Genomic DNA, 24,637 nt, shown 5'->3' on the forward strand with positions numbered 1-24,637 from the left:
ATTTCTTTCGCTCAATTTTTATCATAGTCATTTTTGTTTTGAGACAAATCATTGATTTTGTTCTACCAGAATTACCGCTAAGCCCTTTCGATCAAACGAAAATTGTTTGACAGTTCGATGGTGTGCCGTGATAGCGTATAGAGGCTGTCTCGATTTGAACCGATTCAATGCGGTCATCTTCGGTTGCACTCCGTATGAACTGTCAAAATTACCGCTTAACAAAGGGATAGTCGCACAATTTTTCAGTCATTTTCCAAACTGCTCGACGGATTTTTGAAGAAATTTCACTTTCCGCAAATTATTCAAGTTAAAAACATCAATTCTACGAAATAAATACGAAAACCACACCAGAAAAATTTAGTGATCAGCTCATTTATGTCCAAATTTCGTTCAGTTGCGAAATAAGACGCAATAAGACGAATCAATCTGCTTTTTGTGTGTGCAACGAAGACAGCTAACATCAAAAATTCGACGCCATTGACAGCCGCTGAGTCGGCATTTCACTTTTTTGGAAAAGGGACTTGGTATGAATTATTTTATTCTGAATTGATTGATTTTGAAATGGAAACTTTGCAACAATCAAATCTATTAATCCAAGTATTCTAATCGGTATTCCACATTTGATATCATTTTTAATTATTAGGATTATACTTGTGTGTGCGACGTCATTCGTTTTCCCCGCAACCGAAAATTTACACCACATCAAAATGGATCCACGAAACGTCGAAGGTGAACTGGCAAAAGGAATGAACGAAGCACAGCAAAACATGGACATTGAACAACCACCGCAAATCTTCAAACTGAACGTCAATTGCTTCGAAAAAGTGTTTGATTTTCTATCACTCACCGATGTACACTCTTTTGGGCAAACGTGTAAACGAATGCTACGGGTTGCCGGTCATTTTTATCAGCAGCAATTTTCCGATAGTTATTTCCCGTATAATTGTGAATGTGTTGGTTTTTATTAATATACCGGTATACTAGTATTTCGCGCCAGACTCTCATGAATTGGATTTGACCAACGTTGATTTGAATGTGTACAAATCAGTCAGAAAACTATATTTCCGTGATGCTAGTTTGGACCAAATCAAAATGATGCCCAAGGAATTCCTAAATCAAATCGAAGATATTTTCTTGTTTTTGTGTGAAGCGAATGAACCATTTTACGAAAGTGTTCTTGGACGATTCCCGAATGTAAGAAACTTGAAAATTTTTGGCGGTGATTTTGATGATGAATGGATCACCCGAAAATACCCTAAACTGGAGCATTTCACATGGTTTACTGAAAACAGAGCAAACGCTGTCAAATTGCGATCGTTTTTGCAGCAAAACCCAGATATTCGTTCGTTATCAACGCAGTTAAATTTGCTTTTGCCAAACGAAACCGCGATGATGGAACTCAAATTGGACAACTTGCGTATTTTCACGGATTCGCTACAACAGAATGACTGCGAATTCCTAAATATGCTACATGCCAAGGGCGTATACAAACGATTACATATAAGCATCGAAGCAAATCAAACGGTTGTCGACAAACTGAGCTCGTTGAACTCCCTCGTCTCATTCAGTGGATATGATATTGGGGAAATGGTCGATTTTTCATCACTTGTAAACTTAAATGTGCTAAAATTCAATTCAAGAGACATCGGAAATTGCGCGAACATTGCAAAAAAACCGACAATTGCGAAGTGCCTTCAAAATCTCAAAGAAGTGAACTTTCATGCGGCCGGCATCGATGACATTTTACCGTTTGTACACCTCTCACCAAAATTGAAGAAGATCTTCGTGGTCGCGAAATTGGGCGAGAATCCCAACCAATCCATCGACCCAGTCTCGATGAACCATGAACGTGAAAAGCTTTTAGCCAAAACGTTGTATGTCAGCAAAGTGACGATTTACATCCCTCAATCGAATTACCTGGCAACAAAGTGGAAAACAACGGGGATCGACTTGAAACTGGTGGAAATCAAACGCATACAATCGTGCGATCTCTGAATATCTGATGCCATGAACACTGATTATTATCGAACGATGCGTGAGCAAATTTACAGATAAAATGAACAACTACAATTGATGTTCACATCTAAATTCTAGAATAAGAAACTTTTCATTCGAATAAATAAAAGTGATCAAATTTAATATGTTCTAATATGAAAAACAACCAATAAATGCAAATAAAGCGAACCGAGTTTATGTTGGATTTGTGTAGTTCGATTTTTTTATTGGAATAATTTTGATGTGGATTCTTATTTAGGTATTTTTATCATTTTCAGTTGCTATAGCTCATTTATTACATAATCGATAGTTGCAAGAACTTGAGTTCTTCAATTGATTCGTCTGATTGTATCCAAGGTAAAATCAGTACAATGGCATCACTAGTCAAAGCGTCAAAAATCGAATGTGACTTTAGTTCCCACTGCTGCAACCACGAATCAGACCACTAAACGGAAAACGTAACATTTCCTAAAAGCAAATCGAACGTTTCCTTATGCCGCTTCCAAGTGCTCCCCCACAGAAAAGCGCACAATAAGATGTTATTGTCACAATAAGGTAACGAGTGGTGTGTCTCTCGCTCGTTCTTACACTCATCCGCACGAGTCGTTTCAATTAACGGTGCAATGGCTACTTGATCAGTCGCACGCAATGCTGTATATGCGTACGACTGACACACCACTCGTTACGTTATTGTGACAATAAAATCTTATTGTGCGCTTCTCTGTGGGCCGGCTTTAATTTAAAGACGGACTTAAACTTTTCCAAACTGTGCTTTTGACCGGCGCAAAATAGCGGTGGCGCCTATTCGCAATTTACGGAATTTTTAAGAACTATCAATACTTGTTGTTGTTGTCATGAATTTCGCAACAACAAGAAGTATTGATAGTTCCTTAAGTTGCCGCAGATCCTATTTAGGCGCTACCGCTATTCACTGTCACGTCAAATACATTAGTTCTTATGGGAGAGAAGCACAGGTTGAACTTTTCAAATATATTTGTTATGTGCATATAATTGGTACGATGTCCGATTGTCTGGATATATTTGTCGGATTGACACCTTTACATGAAAATGGTTGGGCCAAATAGTGATAATTTACCCACAAAGACCTGATGGTTTCATTAGTTTTAGCATTATTTTTTTTCTGGACATCTAAAGCCGAGCTTTGACTCGGAATGGGCATTTAAAAATCATCAAAAAACTATGGTTGCATTGTAGAAATCTATACCAAAATAATTAGGCATAAACTTTAAGAAAAATCGTTACAAAGCAAATGGTGTTTGCCCAGTTTGCTTATTTTTACTGAAATAATAATTTTTTCTAAAATAAAAATAATTTTTTGAATCATCGAAAATTCATGCCCGATTTGTTTGAAACAAAGGATAAATAAAAAAGCTTAAGTAAATGTTGTGCTCAGCTGAAGCTACATATGTGTGCTGAAGTATGCGGCTTTATTTTGTGTGCATACTGATGTTTGCATGAATAACAGGTAACTTTGTTCTGTAATATAATTTAATATTGTAATTGATCGTTTGGATCGTATGTGTACCATGTAAATTTAAGTGCGATAATTGCATCGTCCAATTCACGCATCAAATGTCACTTGAACAGAAATTTGGATGTGAGATAGAAATATCGAGCCTATCAATGCTTGGTATCCTGACTAACCGTGACGTTTTTTTTAAATGTCAATATTCTTTGCTCATATTTTTTAGCTCCCGGATAGTACTAGCTCTAGCTCTGGCCCGAGCCCATTCAAATTTTAAGTCTTTTTAAAAATTACGAGAAAAATAATTGCAAATAGGCCCCATGTGCAACTGTACCGGATGATAAAGACGGATTTTAAGTAAAAAAAACGGTAACAATTAAACCATCTGTAATAAAATAGTAGCGTTCTGGTCTCATTACTTTTCCGCACGCCCATGTCGTGTGTAAAAGTATTGTAATCACTCCAAAACCTAGGTACCCCAAAAAACCATTTTTCTATCCATTGTCGACACCAAAAAGCACGATACAGTGGTTATTTTGCTATGTTAATGTGGGTGTGTCGTACCCTGTACGCTGTGCGCTGTACGCTGTACGCAAAAATTTGTTAGCACGATTGCTCGAACACCAGAATAAGAAATGAAATTCTGCAAGTACCGAACGTTTGTGCTTGACTTGAAAACCATTAAATTTTCAGCCACCCAAGATGTACCCTAGGATACCTAGCCTATGAAAAACCTTCAAAAAATTGAACTTTTGTTCGGGAGGGACCCAAAATAGGCTCCCAGGTGGATTTTATCACTCCCACCCGATTTATTTCATCAAAATAATAGGGGCCCACGAACAACCTAGCACCCGGTAACCCACCTTTTTTTCCTGTACTTTGTGGCAAATAAATATATTACTTCAAAGTTACTTTAATGAAATACATTTCATGTAGTGCGCCAAAAAATAGTTTGTTGTGAAACAACAAATCGGTATCAAAATTTCTTGCATTTTTTTGTTCTTATTTTTTTTTTAAATCACGCTTTTGTATGAGAATTTCAAATGACTCCTTCGCTCATTCATGTTGTTCTATGGATTCGAAGGGCTGCCATATAAATACAATGTAAAACAAGACCGCAGAGCATCGCTTCGCTCCGCTCTGTGTTCTTGAGATTTTAGTTACTTATTCTGATTTCTTGTTTCACAACAAACTATTTTTTGGCGCACTACATGAAATGTATTTCATTAAAGTAAAGTACAGGAAAAAAATTCTCAGTTATTTCAAAAATGAATTACAAGATCTTGGTTTTATTTCTTTTTTTTGAAATACTTTGGTTTAAATCAGAGTTTGACTTATCCGCCAGATATATGCTATGGCATAAAAAAAATATGCTCATATTTGGATTTTGTGACTAACTTACCATGTAAATTCATATGAATACCACGAATTTGGGACAAAAAATCGTGGGATCCACAAAAAATCGTGGAGTGCACATGAATTTACATGGTAAGTTAGTCACAAAATCCAAATGTACCAAAAAATATGCGCATTTTTTTTTTATGCCATAGCATATATCTGGCGGATAAGTCAAACTCTGGTTTAAATTAAATAAAAAATATGAGCATAAAATTCAAATTCATCATAATTTGTTTCAGTACTCAAAAAGTATTAGGACAAAAAAGAGAGCTTTACATTTCATGTAGTGCTAAAAAAGGCGCGTTATTATTTTGGTCAAGAAAAATGTGGTTATTTTAAATGGTATTTTTTTCAACTCGTCACATTTTGTTCCAATTTTTTCAGTATTCAGACGACAATAAAGACAATCAGACGTTTTATTTCATTTGAATACCCAAAATCAAGATTTTCGAAATCATAATACAATTTTCCATAAAATACATGAACGTACTGTTGTTTTTTTTCTGAAAATTCTTAAAAATTTCCTAGGCAAAATCTGTATAAAAGCTGAACGCTATGAAAACGGTGCGGAAAAGTTCGTCTTACGGAGGTAAGATTATCTCTCTTGCAAGAATGCATGCATTTTCGAAATAGACAACCCAAACTCATCGACAAATTCGAAATTCACTGCGGCAACACTACAACATATTTCGAGTTTCGACACCTGTCATTGAAGCGTATGTCTGTGTGAGCTGTTCGTTCATTGTTGTTTCATCATCGCATCAGCACATAGTTCACATCTTTGTGAATCGGCTACACGTTCAGTTCAACTCAATAAATATTTTCTTCTATTCTCGACGCCATTTTTGCTCTGCTCAACAGAGTCATTCTAACACACAATTCGTGTTTTGTAGTTTATTCGCTGAGTTTGGATTTTCGACCAACTTAATTTTGCAATAACGAAACAAAAAGTTTAATTTGTAAATATTTTCAGTGCAGAAAGGTAAGTTTTAAAGCCAAAGTGTGGTTTTGCAAAAATTTGTTCAATGTGTAGTTTCTAATGAAAATTCTGATTTGTGGTTGACAGCACCGAAATTGTGTCGCAATGAATATTCATGCAAGAGAGCCGCTTAATAAACGCGACTTCGATGCCATTGCGTTGGAAAATGAATCGATTTTGTGTGGAATGGAAATGAAACTGGAGCCGACTGTCAAACAAGAACCAGAAGACAACGATGGTATTGTGATTGTGTCAAGATCAGCGTACACAGTCAATAGAACACTTGAAAATGCGATTGCTAGTGACCAAGAGAATGGTGCCAACATTTGTTTCGATTTCTACGATTTGGACGAGGTAAAATCGGAAGTAAAAACTGGAAAGGTTAGGGATGCGGTGAATCAAGTTCCACGGAAGAGCTCTGACGAAAATCGCAAGCCACGAAACGATGCGAACAAACGTTTCCCGAAACCAAAATCAAACGGATCGGATGACGTTGCGGCAAAAAAATGTTCAGCCAAGGTTGGAAAAAGTGGCGAAGCAAACAGTTTTGGTAACAAGCAGAATCCAGCTCAAGACAAGACAAATGAAAAGCGACACAAGTGTTCATTGTGCGAGTATCAGACTTCCGACAAAAGTCAAATGAAAAGACACATGCTCAAGCACACCGGCGAACGACCATTTCCTTGCAGCCTGTGCCAAAAACGATTCACCCGGAAACAACATCTCCAATCGCACATGAAAACACACGTCGATGAGTTTCTGTTCAGTTGCTCGAATTGTTTGCAAGGATTTCATCGCAGCGAAGAGAAAGTGAAACATGAAACCGGTTGCAAGATACGTCGCTACGAGTGTCATCTGTGCAAGGAATTCTCTACATTGAGTAAGACGAATTTGAAACGTCATCTGCGTGTTCATTCCGGCGAGAGACCATTCGAGTGCGACCAATGCTCAAAGAGATTCAAGCAAGCAAATCTTTTGAAACGCCACCACAGAACTCACACCAACCCTCGCCCATTGAAATTCAAGTGTTCATCTTGCTTAAAGAAATTTGCCCAACAGAAGGAAAAAGAAAATCATGAAGCCAAGTGCAAGCGACGCGGATACCGATGTGATTTGTGCAAGACCTACACAACTGATCAAAAAGGAGATTTAATGAAGCACATGCGAGTCCACACTGGCGAAAAGCCATTCCGATGTGAAATATGCTCGAAGTGCTTCTCACAAAAGGCACATCGCAACCGACACAATAAAATTCACAAGTAGCTGTCTGCTGTCAAGGAATAGCACTGACAACCGATCACATCGAAAGACAACTTCAAACACAATTTTATAAGTAGAATACTAATTTGTATTGAATGAAAACAAATACTTAATTGTATGAAATATAAAATCGGTTCTTTTTATTTCAATTGAAATGAATTCAAATAAATAATAAACTGGTTCATTATGAATCTGATCTAATTGATTTGTTCTTAGCTGTTGACCGTGTGGGGGGAAAGTTATACGATGTAACTTGTCCAGAGTTCAAGCAATCGTATTCTACCTGGAACAGAATACAGAAAAATCATTCTCACAGTACGAAATGGAACTCTTGCGCATTGCTTGATTCATTGATTGTGAACAATTTTATGATGACTCAAGTATCGTATTGAATGGTAACGTATGACTAGAAAAGGTTCTAAGTTCCCTGGAACCTAGATCAAGTGCATGTTAGTGCGCTCGAAGTGTTTCTCGCAAAAGACACATCTCCAACGGCACAAGGAAATTCACAAGTAGCTGTCTGCTGCCAAGGAATTAAACTTGAAATTGATCACATCAAAAGACGAAACTATGGCTCAGCCATCAATTTGCATTGAATAAAAACAAATACAAAATTGTATCAAATATAAAATCTGGTCGTTTTATTTCAATTGAAACTAATTCAAATGATTGAATTTTAACAAATTGGTTCATTGATTGGTTTATTCTTTACTGCCAACTTAGTGAAGCACGTATTATATGTTACTAGGATGATTGATAAGTTGGGTACTTTTCTATGAAAGGGCGATACGAATATCAAATCCATATGTTTTTTGACAAGCACCATCCTTTATAAGACAGCTGTCAAAATTTGAGCCAAATGCGATCATTAGTTCGCAAGTTATAGCTCCTGGTAGTAACAAACCTCCGGAAAAATTTTTAATAGGGAAAAATTAATTTTTTTCTCTTGATTACGCACTTGCGCTTTAAAATCAAAACAGATAGGTGCATCAAATTCAAATTGGATTTAGTTTGTGGTGTCTCTAAACAATCGAAAACAATGTTATAATGTAGGAAAATTCAATTTAAACATAGTTATACGAGCAATTTCATCGATAAACCTCCGAAGTGCTAAAAAATCGACCTTGTCCAAGAAATCATCAAATAAATCAATGACATGATATGTGTCGTTGAGAATAAAAATGGGATTAGCCGAAACCGCTCATTTACATTTGAATCATTTTTGTGTTCCTGGTAAGAGATAGAAGACATATGTCTGCTGCAATGTTTTAGAACATTTCAAGATCTTTATCTTTGCTTGAGATACTTGCCCCATATCTTGTACCAGAAACACAAAAATGATTCGTATAAAAACACGCGGTTTCGGCTAATTCCATTTTTATTCTCAACGACACATATCATATGATTCTAATGTGATAGTGCGCAAGATTGCTAACACCATGGGTCTACTAAATAAAATAATAGTTGCAAATATGTATCCACATTCACATACGAAAAAGTCAAACGAAAAAAGGCTGCCGCACTTTTCATTTTAAGGAATGAAGTACAAAAATTTCAAAATTCGTGGTGATATCTATGGGTGAGATTGAGAGTGGAGTATGTTTTTTCTTCGATTTATATTTTTGAAAAGGCGAGTATGTTTTCTGATGATTCTGTTGGCGTTAAAGTAGAGTATGTTGTAGTACCGTCTAGTCTCCGCGGTCTTTATGGTTTTCGCGCAACTGATAAAAGATAACAACATGGTGTCTTTGGCAAAGTTGTAGTACTCGAGGTCTTTTATAACTAAGCTGAAGACAATAATCTCTTATCTCTTATCAGTCGCGCGCAAATTGCGCACATAAAAAAGCAAATTTCATATGGAACTTTTTCTTTCTTATCATTTTTCGCGCTTTTCGCGGAACTGATAAGAGATAAGAGATAACTGACTTCAGCAATGTTATAGAAGACCACGAGTGCTACAACTTTGCCGAAAACACCAAGTTGTTATCTCTTATCAGTTCCGCGGAAACCGTGAAAAACCGCGAGGACCCGCTAAAAACGAACATACTCGCTTTTAACCATTTTTAAGTCGACAGAAACTTGCTCTTCTCTTTCGTAACAAAGTCAATGAAACATACACTACTCTCAATCTCACCCATAGATATTTGGAGCAATATACGCAAAAAATAAACAAATTTTTGCGACTATATATAGAACTTGATGTATTTTAAACACATTCCAACATATGGGAACCCATAAATATAGTCAAAACAGTAAGTAGACATTGTTCAAATGCTCTAAGGCCACCAAATCGAAAAAAAAACGACTCAAAAGATTTGGACAACGACCATTTGAGGTATGAAAATATTAATGGGCAATACTATACAGAAATATTAAAAGTGATACTACGAGAACATATCTTGTCATTTTCAGATTGATCGGAATAGAAAATCATAGTCAAATGGGTAAAAGTTCAAAGAAGAAAATACACATTTTTACCAAGATTTTCATTCAGTTCACATATTATTTTATGGTGGTAAAATCCATTGATTAAAGCTATAAATTGCCGCATTGCATACTGAATTTTTTAGGCATTGTCTCACTCTTAACTCGCAAGTCATCTAAACTTAATTGTAAGGTCTTAGGACGCGAGCGTTTGCTATGATCGGGAGTAAAATGGAGAAATTTAGCATATTTTGGGTTGAAAGAAAAATCGTACTTTTTGAAGGACATCCAAATGTTGGAAGATCGTTGAGCTCGCTGTATCGAGTTAAAAGGAGAATATGTTGAGAAATAAAATTGAATTTTTCGAAAAAAATGTGTTTTCATTCAAAAAGTACCCAACTTTTCAATCCACCTAGTATGTTTTATCAATGATAGTCTATCATCTTTAGGAAAAGAAAATCATTCCCACGCTACGAAAATGAGCTCTTGAGCATTGCTTGAATCATTGATTGTAATCAAGAGCATGTCAATCCGTTGGGAACAAAACTAAAATATCGATTTGACCGATATCGTTTGATAAGAAACAATTTTCCCAGGAGCCCAGAGATCAACAGCATGTTGGTTAGATTCAATGAAAATTTCCTAAAATTGGCCAAAATTCAATTGGACGCTTATTCGGTGCTTAGTTTTGGAATCGGTTTCAAAGAAATGTGTGAGGAGATAAAAAGCACTGACATCGAATATCCATTCGTGAATTCTGATTGTAATTATTATTTCCTGAAACCTTGATTTTTAGCGGTTTAGAGTTGACACTTATCGTAGTGCGAAGAAGAAAATTAGTTTTCAGAAATAAAATATCCGCTGCTTACAAATTATAATGAGCTATGAGACTGTATATGTACTGAATTCTATATTTTCGATTATATGAATTATAATTCGTAAATTTTTAAATGTGCAACCGAAATCATCGAAAAACGCGAAGTCGTAGCGGTAACACTACACAATATTTCAAAGTTCGACTTTTGACACCTGTTATTGTAGCGTGTGACTGTGTGCCCTGTTCGTCTATCGCTGTTTCATCATCGCATCAGCACAAAGCACATCACAGAGCATCGACGTCAGATTAAATTTTTTTTATTCGCGACTTATTATTATTTATGTTTTGTAGTTTATTCGCTGAGTTTGGATTTTCGACCAATTTATTTTTGCAATAACGAAATAAAACACTTGATTTGTGATCAATTCCTTGAAATGAAAAGATTTGTGCAGAAAGGTGAGTTCTAACAAAACAGTGTATTTTTCCCATTTTTCATATGCGGTTCTAACAAAAGGTCATTCTGATTTTCTGATTGACAGCACTAAAAACAGCGCCGTCGCAATGGATGGTCACGGTACAGAGCCGCCTGGTAATCACGAATCGAATGACATTGCGAATCAAAGTGACTCGATTTTGTGCAAAATGGAAATTAAAGAGAAGCCGACCGTCAAACAAGAGATTGAAGTCTCCGGCGAAATTTTGATGGTATCGTGATCAATACATACAGCCATTGGATCGTTTGACAATTTGATTGGTAGTGCAGAAGTGAGAGACAGCGACGTTTGCTTCGATTTCTACAATCTGGGTGAGGTAAAATCGAAAGTGAAGATTGAAAAGGTCAATGATGAGGCGAATCAAATTCCAAAAAGAAGCTTTGGCAAAGACGAAACGCCACAAAGCATTCCAAAGAAGCATCTTTCCGAGGACAAGAATCAGAAGTCAATCGGGTTGAATGGGGGTGCAGCTATAACCGGGGAAAATAAGACATCGAATAGTTTCGGTGAAAAAAAGAAGACAACCAAAGGCAAGGCAAATCGAAAGCGACACAAGTGTTCATTTTGCGATTATGTCACCGACTTTACAACTGCTTTGAAGAAACACATGCTCAAGCACACCGGCGAACGACCATTTCCATGCAGCGTGTGCCAGGAGCGATTCACCCGGAAACGAAATCTCCAATTGCACATGAAAGCACACGTCGATGCATTTCTGTTCAGCTGCTAGAATTGTTCACAAAGATTTCATCGCAGCGAGGAGAAAGTGAAACACGAATCTGATTGCAAAGTTCGTCGCTATGAGTGTCATCTGTGCAAGGATTCCTCTAGTTTGATGAAGCATCATTTGAAAGATCATCTGCGCGTACATACCGGCGAGAGACCATTCCAATGCGACCAATGCTCAAAGAGATTCAATCAATCAAGTGCCTTGAAACGACACCGCAAATCTCACACCAATCCTCCTCCATTGAAATTGAAGTGTTCGACTTGCTTCAAAAACTTTGCACAACAGAAGGAAAAGGAAAGTCACGAAGCCAACTGCAAGCGACGCGGATACCGATGCGCTTGGTGCAAGAGCTACACAACTGATGGTAAAACTCATTTGATGGAGCACATGCGAGTCCACACTGGCGAAAAGCCATTCCAATGTGAAGTATGCTCGAAATGCTTCTCGCAAAAGGCAAATCTCAATCAACACAAGAAGATTCACAAGGCGCTGTCTGCTGCCAAGGAATTAAACTTGAAATTGATCACATCGAAAGACAAAACTTTGGCTCAAACATCAATTTGCATTGAATAAAAACAAATACGAAATCGTATCGAATATAAAATCTTGTCTTTTTGTATCAATCGAAACTAATTGAAATGATTGAATGATGACATATTGGTTCATTAGGTGTCATAAAGAGAAAATTTATTTATTTGTAGCTGTCAACCGTGTGAAGGAAATGTGATGCATTGTAGGCTGTAACTTGTCCAGAAGTCTAACAATTCGTATTCTTATTGGAATAGAAAAATTCATTTTGGCGAAGTACGAAAACAACCTCTTGAACATCACTTGAATAATTGATTACGGACAATTGCATGTCAATTCGCTGTGAAACAACATGTAATATGGAATTGAATGGTGACCTATCACACGAATAATTTTTTACATTTTTCGGAACCCAGCTCAAGTGCGTGTTGGTGTTAGATTTGCTAAATTCTTCTCTAAATTTTTAGTCAAGATTCAACGATAATTTGGTCTCAAGGATTGGACCGGCTACCAAGAAATATCTGATAAAACATAAAGCACTGACATCGATTGTTTACAGTTGTATAGAGGAGATATCTATCGAAATGCGATTTTACATTTTAGGATTCGACTTTTTAAAATTGGGAGTTTTTGTGAAGACTTTTTGATGTAAAATTCGAAATGTATTACGAAATCCTTCCAAGGTTCATCCCAGAAGAGAATCAATTTTTAGAAATAATAATCCTCTGTTTCGTCAATTACCACTTATTCGTACATTTTCAAAATGTGCAACCCGAACTCACCGAAAAATTCGGAAGTCATTGAGGCAACACGACACCATATTTCGAAGTTCGACTCTTGACACTTGTCATTGCAGCGTGTGCCTGTGTGTGCTGTTCACCCATCGCTATTTCATCGTCGCTCCGGCGTAGAGCATATCGTAGAGCATCGACTACACGTCAAACTAAATATTTTCTTTCATCGCGACGCCATTTTTGCTCTGCTCAACAGAGTCATTTCAACACGCAATCTGTGCGCTGCGGACATTAATCGACGAGTTTAGTCTTTGAATCATTTTTTCCGCATTTCCGAAACAAAAAATTTATTTTGTAGAAAAAAGGTGAGTTATTGCCAAAATGGAATTTTTCAAGTGTTTGTGCCATGTGTGGTTTCAAATAATGAACATTGAACAACCATTCTGATTTCTGATTGACAGCACTGACATTGCGTCGCAATGAATGGTCACGATAGAGAGCCGCCTGATAAACACGAATCTGATGCCATCGCGTCCCGAAATGAATCGATTTTGTGTGGAATGGAAATCAAAGAGGAACCGACTGTCAAACAAGAGCCAGATGATCACGGCGGTATTGTGGTGGTGTCGAGATTAGCATACACATTCAATGGAAGAGCTGACAATGCGATTGGTCGCCATCAAGTGAATACCGACGTTTGCTACGATTTTCATGATACGGGTGAGGTTAAACCGAAAGTAAAGATTGGAAAGGTTAAGGATGAAGCTAGTCAAGTTCCACGAAAGAGCTCTGACGAAAATCAAAAGCCACAAAACAGTGAGAACACGTGTTTCCCGAAACCGAAGTTGAATGAACCGGATGAAGATGTGACAAAGAAAAGTGCAGCCCAAACCGGTAATATTAGCAAAGCGAATAGTTTTGGTGACAAAAGGGTATCAACTGAAGGCAAAACAAATGGAAAGCGACACAAGTGTTCATTGTGCGAATATGTCACTACATATGAAAGCAATTTGATCAGGCACATGCTCAAGCACACTGGCGAACGACCATTTCCATGCAGCGTGTGCCAGAAGCGATTCACCCAGAAACGCAATCTCCAATCGCACATGAAAACACACGTCGATGAATTTCTGTTCAGTTGCTCGAATTGTTCGCAAGGATTTCATCGCAGCGAAGAGAAAGAGGAACACGAAACTCGTTGCAAGGTTAGTCGCTACGAGTGTCATCTTTGTAAAGATTCCTCTGGTTTGCTTAAGACGAATTTGAAGGTTCATCTTCGCGTGCATACCGGTGAGAGGCCATTCGAATGTAACCAATGCTCAAAGAGATTCAAGCGCAAAAATAATTTAAAAAGCCATCGCAATTCCCACGCCAATCCTCGTCCATTGAAATTCAAGTGTTCATCTTGCTTCAAAAACTTTGCACAACAGAAGGAAAAGGAAAGTCACGAAGCCAACTGCAAGCGACGCGGATACCGATGCAATTTGTGCAAGAGCTACATAACTGATCAGAAAACAAATTTGATGTACCACATGCGAATCCACACTGGTGAGAAGCCATTCCGATGTGAGACCTGCGCGAAGTGCTTCTCACAAAAGGCACATCTCAACAAACACAAGAAGATCCACAAGTAGCTGTTAGCTCCCATGGAATAACACCTGCATCCTGCAATCAATCACATCGAATAGCGAATACACAACTTTTGATCATCAATTTGCATTAATAAAAACAAATACGAAAATGTATCAAACTTCCTTTATTTTCATTCGACAATGTTTAAATTAAATTGAATGTTGACAAACAACATTCATTTCGAGAGTAATTTTAGTTATTTGTTCTTAGCTGCCAACTGTGCGGGGCACATGTTATATGTTGCTTTCTATCAGCTGTTGGAACAGAAAAATTGCATTCACAGCACGAAAACGAGCTCTTGAGCATAGTTCGAATCATAGATTATGACAAACAGCATGTGAATTCACTGTGAAAAAATTAGATTTATTTCGATTTGAATTGAACGTATGAATAACGTATCGTACGAATGGGGTTTTAGGTTCCCTAAAGCCAAGATCAAGTGCATGTTATTTGTTAAACTACTCCTGAAATGTTCCAAGATTCAACGATTAATTGAAGACACGTTCTACAATTGCCTTCAGAGACATTCTTAAAAAAGGAAAAAAGCACCAACATCGAGTATCCAGGCGTAAATTCTGATTACAATTATTATTTTTTTCATGATATCTTGATTTGTTTGCGGTTGGATAGAAGCGACATCTATCAAAATGCGATTTTGCACAATACTTGGGCTACTTGGAGGGTCAAAGATGCAATAATTTTCCGGTTGCTATGTTCAAAATGTATTTTAAAATTCTCCCAATACATTTTTATCCTAAAAGCAAATCAATTTTGAGAAATGAAATATCCACTTTGCAAATTACCAATTATCTCTCTTGCACATTAAACACGATGGTTCTAACTTTTAAGGATCGTTTTCCTAGGCGGCCGATTTGGTCACCGATTTAAGAAGACCATTCGGAATTTTGGCCATAACTTTTGAACCACTGAACGGATTTTAACAAAATTTATATATTTTTATTGATGTAATCTTCCTCTTTCTAAAAATGTATATTTTGTTAAAATCCATCTTGTGGGTCGGCAAATATAGCAAAAATGCTTAAATCGGCGGAAAATCGGCGGCCGATCTTGACCGATTTTCAGCAGAACCGCAATATGAAATAAATAGTCTTACCTCCGTAAGACGAACTTTTCCGCACCGTTTTCATAGCGTTCAGTTTTTATTCAGATTTTGCCTAGGAAATTCATAAGAATTTCCCCACACGAATTTCGAACTGGCGAAGCTGTCAATGGAATGTATGACTGTGTGCGCTTTTTATAAGGTTGACATCACATCGCATCGCACATCTACTAATGTTCAATTCAAAGAACATTTTATTTTTTCTTCGATTGAACATGTGCTGTGTAATTTTTCGTTTCATGAATTGTTTTTGTGTGAAGATTTTGAGCAGTTTTTCAGAAACTAAACCAAAATTCGTTTTAAATTTGATTCAAATGTTTTATTATTAAAAAATATTGATTTGGAATTAAAAAATTGGAACAAAATGTGACGAGTTGAAAAAAATACCATTTAAAATAACCACATTTTTCTTGACCAAAATCGTAACGCGTCTTTTTTTACATTGTATTTATATGGCAGCCCTTCGAATCCATAGAACAACATGAATGAGCAAACAGCGAAGGAGTGATTTGAAATTCTCATACGAGAGCGCGATTTTTAACAAAATTAAGAACAAAAAAATGCAAGAAATTTTGAATTATTATACCGGTTTGATACGAAAAAAGTGGGTTAGAGGGTGCTAGGTTGTTCCTGGACCCCTATTAATTTGATGAAATAAATCGAGTGGGAGTGATAAAATCCACCTGGGGAGCCTATTTTGGGTACCTCCCGAACAAAAGTTCGATTTTTTGAAGGTTTTTCATAGGCTAGGTATCTTGGGGTGGCTGAAAATTTAATGGTTTCCAAGTCTAATGAAGCACAAACGTTTGGTACTTGCAGAATTTCATTTCCCATTCTGGTATTTGAGCAATCGCGCTAACAAATTTTTGCGTACAGCGTACAGGGTACGACACACCCACATTAACATAGCAAAATAACCATTTTAAGGTGCTTTTTGGTGTCGAAAATGGATAGAAAAATGGTTTTTCGGGGTACCTAGGTTTTGGAGTGATTACAATACTTTTACTCACGACATGGGCGTGCGGAAAAGTAATGAGACCAGAACGCTACTATTTTATTACAGATGGTTTAATTGTTACCGTTTTTGTTTACTTAAAATCCGTCATAAAGCACGTTTCATGGATCACATGCGAATCCACACTGGCGAAAGGCCATTCCGATGTGGCCAATGCTCAAAGTGCTTCTCGCAAAGGGCAACTCTCGACAAAAACAAGAAGATCCACAAGTAGCTGTTAGCTCCCATGGAATAACACCTGCATCGTGTAATCAATCACATCGAAGACACAACTTTCACTTTCCAATTTTAATTAATAAAAATAAATACGAAAATGTATCAAACTTCCTTTATTTCCATTCAACAATGTTTAAATAAAATTGAATGTTTCAATTTCATTCATTTCGAGAGTGATTTTCGTTATTTGTTCTTAGCTGCAAAGTGTGGGGGGCACATGTTATATGTTACTTTCTATCAGCTATTGGAACAGAAAAATTGCATTCACAACACGAAAACGAGCTCTTGAGCATTGCTTTGAATCATTGATTATGATAAACAGCATGTGACTTCGCTGTGAAAACATCTGTGTGATTTATTTCGATATGAATTAAATGATAACGTATCATAAGAATGAGATTTAAGGTTCCCTGAAACCAAGATCATGTGCATGTTATTTAATAAACTACTCTTGAAATTTTGAAAGATTCAAAGATGAATTGATGCCAAGTTTGCAGAATCGGCTTCAGAGACATTTTTTAAAAAAATAGAAGAAGCGTAAACATCGAGTATCGAGCCATGTATTATAATTTCAGTCATTATTTCCTTCATGAACCATATATATATGAGCATGTTAAATTTTGTAATTGTTCATACGGCTGTTAAATGTATATATTGCCTTTTTACCAATAAAGAATAAAGAATGGAGGTGACATCTATCAAAATGCGATTTTGCAATTCTCCGCTGTAATATTCATAATGGGTCACGAAATTCTTCCATTCAAATTTCATCCAAGAAGAAAATCAATTTTCAGAAATGAAGTCTCCACTGCTTTGCAAATTACAAATCATCACTCCTGGATTTTCGAAACAGACAATCCGAACTCATCGAAAAATTCGAAAGTCACTGCAGTAAGTCACTGTGTGCGCATTTCGTCCATTGCTGTTTCATCATCGCATCAGCACATCTCCGTGATTTGGCTACACGTTCAGTTCAACTCAATAGATATTTTCATTCTTTCACGACGCCATTTTTGCTCTGCTCAACACAGTTGCTCTAAGACAGAATTTATGCGCTGTCGAGCTTAATCGACGGGTTCAGTCTTTGGATCGATTTATTTTTTCATTCCGGAACAAAAAGTTCAGTTTGTAGAGAAAAGGTGAGTTATTGTCAAAGTGGAATTTTTTTAGTGTTTGTGTACTGTGTGGTTTCAAATAATGAACATTCTGATTTCTGATTGACAGCACTTACATTGCGTCAAAATGAATGGTCACGGCAAAGGGCCGCCGGATAAACATAAATACGATGCTATTGCGTTGCAGAATGAATTGATTATGTGCGGAATGGAAATAAAACAGGAGCCGACCGTCAAACAAGAGCCAGAATACGACGATGATATTGTGATGGAGTCGAGATCAGCGTGTACATTCAATGAAAGACCTGACAATGGGATTGGTAGCGAGCGAGTGAATGATACCGACAATCATTTCGATTTCCATAATCTAGATGAGGTTAAAGTGGAAGCCAAAGTCGAAAAGGTTGGGAATGAGGCGAATCAAGTTCCACGGAACAGCTGTAACGAAGATCAAACGCCACAGAACAATGCGAAGAAACGTTTTTCGAAGGAAGAGGAACGAAAATCCGGTAGGCAGATTGGCGGTGGTGTAAATAAAAGTGTAACTAAAGCCTCAAAATATCGAGAATCAAGCGACGTTGGTAACAAGAAGGTGCCGACTGAAGGCAAGACAAATGAAAAGCGACACAAGTGTTCATTGTGCAATTATGTCACTACACTTAAATGCCATTTGACCAGGCACATGTTCAAGCACACTGGTGAACGACCATTTCCATGCAGCCTGTGCCAGAAACGATTCACCCAAAAACGCAATCTCCAATCGCATATAAAAACACACGTCGATGAATTCCTGTTCAGCTGCTCAAACTGTTTGCTAGGATTTCATCGCAATGAGGAGAAAGTAGAACATGAGTCCGGTTGCAAGGTGCGTCGCTACGAGTGTCACCTCTGCAAGGAACACTCTACATTGGATAAGAGGAATTTGAAGGTTCATCTGCGCGTGCATACCGGGGAGAGACCATTTGAATGCGACCAATGCTCGAAAAGATTCAATCACGCGAGTAATTTGGAACACCACCGCAAATCCCACGCCAATCCTCGTCCATTGAAGTTCAAGTGTTCATCTTGTTTCAAAAACTTCGCACAACAGAAGGAAAAGAAAAGTCATGAAGCCAAGTGCAAGCGACGCGGATACCGATGCGATTTATGCAAGAGCTACACAACCAATCATAAACCAAATTTGATGGACCACATTCGAATCCACACTGGCGAAAAGCCATTCCAATGTGAAACCTGCTCGAAGTGCTTCTCACAAAGGGCAACTCTCAACAAACACAAGAAGATTTACAAGTAGCTGTCTGCTGTCAAGGAATTAAACTTGAAATTGATCACATCAAAAGACAAAACTTTGGCTCAAACATCAATTTGCATTGAATAAAAACAAACAGGAAAGTTTATCAAATATAAAATCTGGTCCTTTTATTTCAATGGGAATTATTCGCGTCATTGAATGATGACAAATTGGTTCATTGATTGATTTGTTCGTAGCTACCAACTGTGTGGGGCACATGATATATGTTGTTTTTTATCATCTATTGGAACAGAAAAACTGCATTTGCCACACAAAATCATGCTCTTGAACATTGTAGAATCATTGATTGCATATCAATTCGCTGTGAACAAAAATAAAATGTCTACTGGTACCATTTCATATGTTTGAAGTTTCTGGGTTCACTGAAATTCAGAATATGCTGTTGATGGTTAGATTTAATAGACTTTTCTTAAAATTATCTTAGATAAAGCGATTATTTTTTGACGTAATTGCAATCATTATTTAGCGGTTTTTCGGCGTCAAGTTCTAGAATCCGTTTCAAAGAAATGTGTGAAAGACAAATAAAGCACTGACATCGAGTATGCAGCCGTGAATCTTGATTTGATAGCGGTTTGTTACGGATGATATTTATCAAAATGCGATTTTGCGCAAAGCATGCCACTTAAACGATTGAAACTGTCACAATTTTCCGACGTTATATTCAAAATGTATCACGAAATTCTTCCAATCAAATTTCACCCAAGAAAAAAAAATTAATTTTCACAAATGAAATATCCGCTGCTTTGCAAATTACCAATTATATTTCGTACATTTTCAAAATGTACAATCCGAATTCATCGAATAATTCGAAAGTCACTGCAGTAACACTATCCCATATTTCGAAGTTCGACTTTTGACACTTGTCATTGCAGGGTGTGACTGTGTGCGCTATTCGTCCATTTTCATCATCGCATCAGCACAAGGCACATCGCGAAGAATCGACTACACGTCAAACTAAATATTTCCTTCTATTCGCGACGCCATTTTTGCTCTGCATCAACAGAGTCATTTCAACACACAATTATTGCCAGCTATAGTTTATTGGCTGAGTTTGGATTTTGGACCAATTTAATTTTGCATAACGAAATTAAACGTTTGAGTTCTGAATAATTTCTTACAATAAAAAAACAGCTGTACAGTAAGGTGAGTTTTAACAAAAATGTGTATTTTTTTAAGTTTTCATGTGTGGTTATAACAAAAGGTCATTCTGATTTCTGATTGACAGCACCAAAATTGCATAGCGATGAATAGTCACGGTACAGAACCGCATGATAGGCAGCAATTCAATGTCATACCATTGCACAATGAATCGATTTTGTGTGGAATGGAAATCAAACAGGAGCCAACCATTAAACGAGAGAATGAAGTCTCCGACGAAATATTGATGGTGTCGCGGTCAGCACACACAGCCATTGAATCGCTTGATAATTCGATTGGTGGTACAGAAATGACTGACACTGGCGTTTACTTTGATTTCTACGATTTGGATGAGGTCAAATCGGAAGTAAAGATTGAAAAGCTCAAGGATAAGGCGAATCAAGTTCCAGGAAGAAGCTTTGGCAAAGAACAAACGCCACAAAGCATTCCAAAGAAGCGTCTTTCCAAGGTCATGAATCAGAAGTCAAGTAGGTTGAATGGCGGTGCAGCTATAACCGGGAAAAATAGCAAAGCCAACAGTTTTGATGACAAGGATAAGGCAACTGAAGGCAATGCGAATGAAATGCGGCACAACTGTTCATTGTGCGATTATGCCACCGACTTCACAACCGCTTTGAAGAAACACATGTGCAAGCACACCGGCGAACGACCATTTCCATGCAGCGTTTGCCAGAAACGATTCACAACAAAACAAAATCTCCAATCGCACATGAAAACACACGTCGATGAATTTCTGTTCAGTTGCTCAAATTGTTCGCAGAGATTTCATTGCAGTGAGGAGAAGGTGGAACACGAAACCGGTTGCAAGGTTCGCCGCTATGAGTGTAATCTGTGCAAGGAATTCTCTAGTGTGCATAAGACGAATTTGAAAGGTCATCTGCGTGTGCATACTGGCGAGAGACCATTCGAATGCAACCAATGCTCAAAAAGATTCAATCAATTAAGTGTCTTGGATCGCCATCGCGAAACTCACACCAATCCTCATCCATTGAAATTCAAGTGTTCATCTTGCTTCAAAATCTTCGCACAACAGAAGGAAAAGAAGAATCATGAAGCCAACTGCAAGCGACGCGGATACCGATGCGATTTTTGCAAGAGCTACACAACTGATCGTAAGTGAGCTTTGATGGACCACATTCGAATCCACACTGGCGAAAAGCCATTCCGATGTGAACTATGCTCGAAGGGCTTCTCACAAATGGCAACTCTCAACAAACACAATAAAATGCACAACTAGCTGTCTGCTGCCAAGGAATTACACTTGAAATCGATCACATCGTTAGGTAAAACTTTGATCATCAATTTGCATTGAATAAAAACAAATACGAAATCTTATCAAATATAAAATCTGGTCTTTCTGTTTCAATGGGAATTATTCACGTCATTAAATGTTGACAAATTGGTTGATTGATTGATTTGTTCTTAACTGCCACCATAGTGAGAGACATGCTATATGTTATTTTCTAATCTATAGGAACAGAAACCCAGAATCGAGCTCTTGATCGTTAGTAGAATCATTGATTGTAATCAATTGCGATCCACAATGTCAATCCGTCGTGAACAAAACCCAAATGTCGATTTGACTGGTATCATTTGATATGAAACAGTTTTTGGGTTCCCCGAAATCCAGAACTCGATAGCATGTTATCTAACGATTTAATAAACTGTTCCCAAAATTAGCCAAGATTCAACGGTTATTCGGTGCGGAGTTTTAGAATTGGTTTCAAAGAAATCTGTGAAAATAGAAAAAGCACTGACATCGAATATCCATTCGTGAAAACTAGTTGCAATTTCTATTTTATGAAACCTTGAATTTCAGCGGTTTAGAGATGAACTCTATCGTAGTGCGAAGAAGAAAACTAGTTTTCAGAAATAAAATATCCGCTGCTTACAAATCATAATCCGTACATTTTCAAAATATGCAACCCGAACTCATCGAAAAATCCGAAATTCACTGCAGTAACACTACATGATATTTCAAAATTCGACTCTTGACACTTGTCATTGCAGCGTGTGGCTGTGTGCCCTGTTCGTTCATTGCTATTTCATTAGCGCATCAGCACAGAGCATATCGCAGAGCATCGACTACAGCCAAACTAAATATTTTCTTTTATTCGCGACGCCATTTTTGCTCTGCTCAACAGAGTCATTCCAACACACAATTCGTGTTTTGTAATTTATTCGCTGAGTTTTCGACCAATATTTTGCAATAACGAAATAAAAAGTTAAATTTGTGAACTTTTTCGTGCAGAAAGGTGAGTTTTAATGCCAAAGTGTGGTGTTTCAAAAGTGTGTTCCATGTGTGGCTTCTAATGAACTTTCTGATTTCTGATTGACAGCATCGCAATTGTGTCGCAATGAATGGTCACGCTACAGAGGCGCCTAATAAGCACGACTTCGATGCCATTGCGTTGGAAAATGAATCGATTTTGTGCGGAATGGAAATGAAACTAGAGCCGACCGTCAAACAAGAGCCAGAAGACAACGATGGTATTGCGATTGTGTCAAGAGTGTCAAGATCAGCGCACACAGCCAATGGAACACATGAAAATGCGACTGCTAGTGGCCAAGTGAATGGTAACAACATTTGTTTCGATTTCTACGTTCTGGACGAGGTAAAATCGGAAGTAAAGACTGAAAAGGTTAAGGATGAGGTGAATCAAGTTCCACGGAAGAGCTCTGACAAAAATCGAAAGCCACGAAACGATGCGAACAAGCGTTTTCCGAAACCAAAATCAAATGGATCGGATGACGGTGCGGCAAAAAAATATTCAGCCAAGGTTGGAAAAAGTGGCAAAGCAAATAGTTTTGGTAGCAAGCAGAAACCAGCTCAAGACAAGGCAAATGAAAAGCGACACAAGTGTTCATTGTGCGAGTATCAGACTTCCAACAAAAGTCATTTGAAAAGACACATGCTCAAGCACACCGGCGAACGACCATTTCCATGCAGCGTGTGCCGGAAGCGATTTACAACAAAACAAAATCTCCAATCGCACATGAAAACACACGTCGATGAGTTTCTTTTCAGTTGCTCGAATTGTTTGCAAGGATTTCATCGCAGCGAGGAGAAAGTGAAACATGAAACCGGTTGCAATGTGCATCGCTACGAGTGTCATCTGTGCACGGAATTCTCTACATTGGAAAAAAAGGATTTTAAACGTCATTTGCGCGTTCACACCGGCGAGCGACCATTCGAATGCGACCAATGCTCGAATGCAAAGATTCAATCTCGCGAGTAATTTGGAACGCCACCGCAAATCACACGCCAATCCTCGTTCATTGAAGTTCAAGTGTTCATCTTGTTTCAAAAATTTTGCCCAACAAAAGGAAAAGGAAAATCATGAAGCCAACTGCAAGCGACGCGGATACCGATGCGATTTGTGCAAGACCTACACAACTGATCAGAAAGGAAATTTGATGGACCATATGCGAGTCCATACTGGTGAAAAGCCTTTCCGATGTGAAACATGCTCGAAGTGCTTCTCGCAAAAGGCACATCTCAACAAACACAAGAAGATTCACAAGTAGCTGTCTGCTGTCAAGGAATTAAACTTGAAATTGATCACATCAAAAGACAAAACTTTGGCTCAAACATCAATTTGCATTGAATAAAAACAAACAGGAAAGTTTATCAAATATAAAATCTGGTCTTTTCATTTCAATGGAAATTATTCGCGTCAATGAATGATGACAAATTGGTTCATTGATTGATTTTTTCGTAGCTGCCAACTGTGTGGGGCACATGTTATATGTTGTTTTTTATCATCTATTGGAACAGAAAAACTGCATTCGCCACACAAAGTCGAGCTCTTGAACATTGTAGACTCATTGATTGCATATCAATCCGCTGTGAACAAAAATAAAATGTCTACTGATACCGTTTGATATGTTTGAAGTTTCTGGGTTCACTGAAATTCAGAATATGCTGTTGATGGTTAGATTTAATAGACTTTTTTGAAAATTATCTCAGATAAAGCGGTTAATTGTTTGTTGTAATTGCAATCATTATTCGGCGGTTTTTCGGTGTCAAGTTCTAGAGTCCGTTTCAAAGAAATGTGTGAAAAGACAAATAAAGCACTGACATCGAGTATGCAGCCGTATGTTCAAACATGTGTTTTAAGATTGCTGAGCATCTCAGCATTTCGTAAGGCACGGATATATCCGAGCATATCGACGACGAATACTGTATAATACAGTGGCGTGTGTTGCTACGTGCAGCCGCAA

General features: G+C 37.6%; 6 protein-coding genes across 6 annotated transcripts in view; all 6 read left to right on the forward strand.

Moving 5' to 3' along the window:
• Window positions 1–5,688: 5,688 nt before the first annotated feature.
• Window positions 5,689–7,139, forward strand: LOC129569806 (zinc finger protein 454-like). The gene is made up of 2 exons (XM_055448970.1): window positions 5,689–5,861; window positions 5,946–7,139. Exon 2 carries the CDS (start codon window positions 5,964–5,966, stop codon window positions 7,119–7,121), a length of 1,158 nt encoding a protein of 385 aa, XP_055304945.1. The 5' UTR covers window positions 5,689–5,861; window positions 5,946–5,963; the 3' UTR covers window positions 7,122–7,139.
• A 3,781-nt stretch (window positions 7,140–10,920) lies between these two features.
• On the forward strand, window positions 10,921–11,583 carry LOC129569793 (myc-associated zinc finger protein-like). The gene is made up of 2 exons (XM_055448957.1): window positions 10,921–10,981; window positions 11,087–11,583. The coding sequence occupies exons 1-2, from the start codon at window positions 10,921–10,923 to the stop codon at window positions 11,581–11,583; spliced, it is 558 nt and encodes a 185-aa protein (XP_055304932.1).
• Window positions 11,584–11,612: 29 nt separating this feature from the next.
• Window positions 11,613–12,156, forward strand: LOC129569794 (zinc finger protein 69 homolog). Its single transcript, XM_055448958.1, has one exon. The coding sequence runs from the start codon at window positions 11,689–11,691 to the stop codon at window positions 12,154–12,156; it is 468 nt and encodes a 155-aa protein (XP_055304933.1). The 5' UTR covers window positions 11,613–11,688.
• Window positions 12,157–13,043: 887 nt separating this feature from the next.
• Window positions 13,044–14,479, forward strand: LOC129569795 (gastrula zinc finger protein xLCGF3.1-like). Its single transcript, XM_055448959.1, has 2 exons — window positions 13,044–13,210; window positions 13,307–14,479. The coding sequence occupies exon 2, from the start codon at window positions 13,325–13,327 to the stop codon at window positions 14,477–14,479; it is 1,155 nt and encodes a 384-aa protein (XP_055304934.1). The 5' UTR covers window positions 13,044–13,210; window positions 13,307–13,324.
• Window positions 14,480–18,070: 3,591 nt separating this feature from the next.
• Window positions 18,071–24,637, forward strand: part of LOC129569796 (zinc finger protein Xfin-like) — an 8,782-nt gene continuing 2,215 nt past the window's right edge. The window contains exons 1-5 of the mRNA XM_055448960.1: window positions 18,071–19,201; window positions 20,387–20,398; window positions 20,481–21,529; window positions 22,665–22,668; window positions 22,753–23,648. Coding sequence (XP_055304935.1) covers window positions 18,071–19,201; window positions 20,387–20,398; window positions 20,481–21,529; window positions 22,665–22,668; window positions 22,753–23,648 — 3,092 coding nt within the window. The remainder of the gene's footprint in view (window positions 19,202–20,386; window positions 20,399–20,480; window positions 21,530–22,664; window positions 22,669–22,752; window positions 23,649–24,637) is intronic.
• On the forward strand, window positions 22,811–23,755 carry LOC129569807 (protein krueppel-like). The gene has a single exon (XM_055448971.1). It carries the CDS (start codon window positions 22,852–22,854, stop codon window positions 23,650–23,652), a length of 801 nt encoding a protein of 266 aa, XP_055304946.1. The 5' UTR covers window positions 22,811–22,851; the 3' UTR covers window positions 23,653–23,755.

The sequence above is a fragment of the Sitodiplosis mosellana genome, unplaced genomic scaffold, assembly GCF_009176505.1.
Source record: "Sitodiplosis mosellana isolate CC-2019 unplaced genomic scaffold, AAFC_SMos_1.0 Smas_scaffold_44, whole genome shotgun sequence".
In the NCBI taxonomy this organism is placed as follows: Eukaryota; Metazoa; Arthropoda; class Insecta; order Diptera; family Cecidomyiidae; genus Sitodiplosis; species Sitodiplosis mosellana.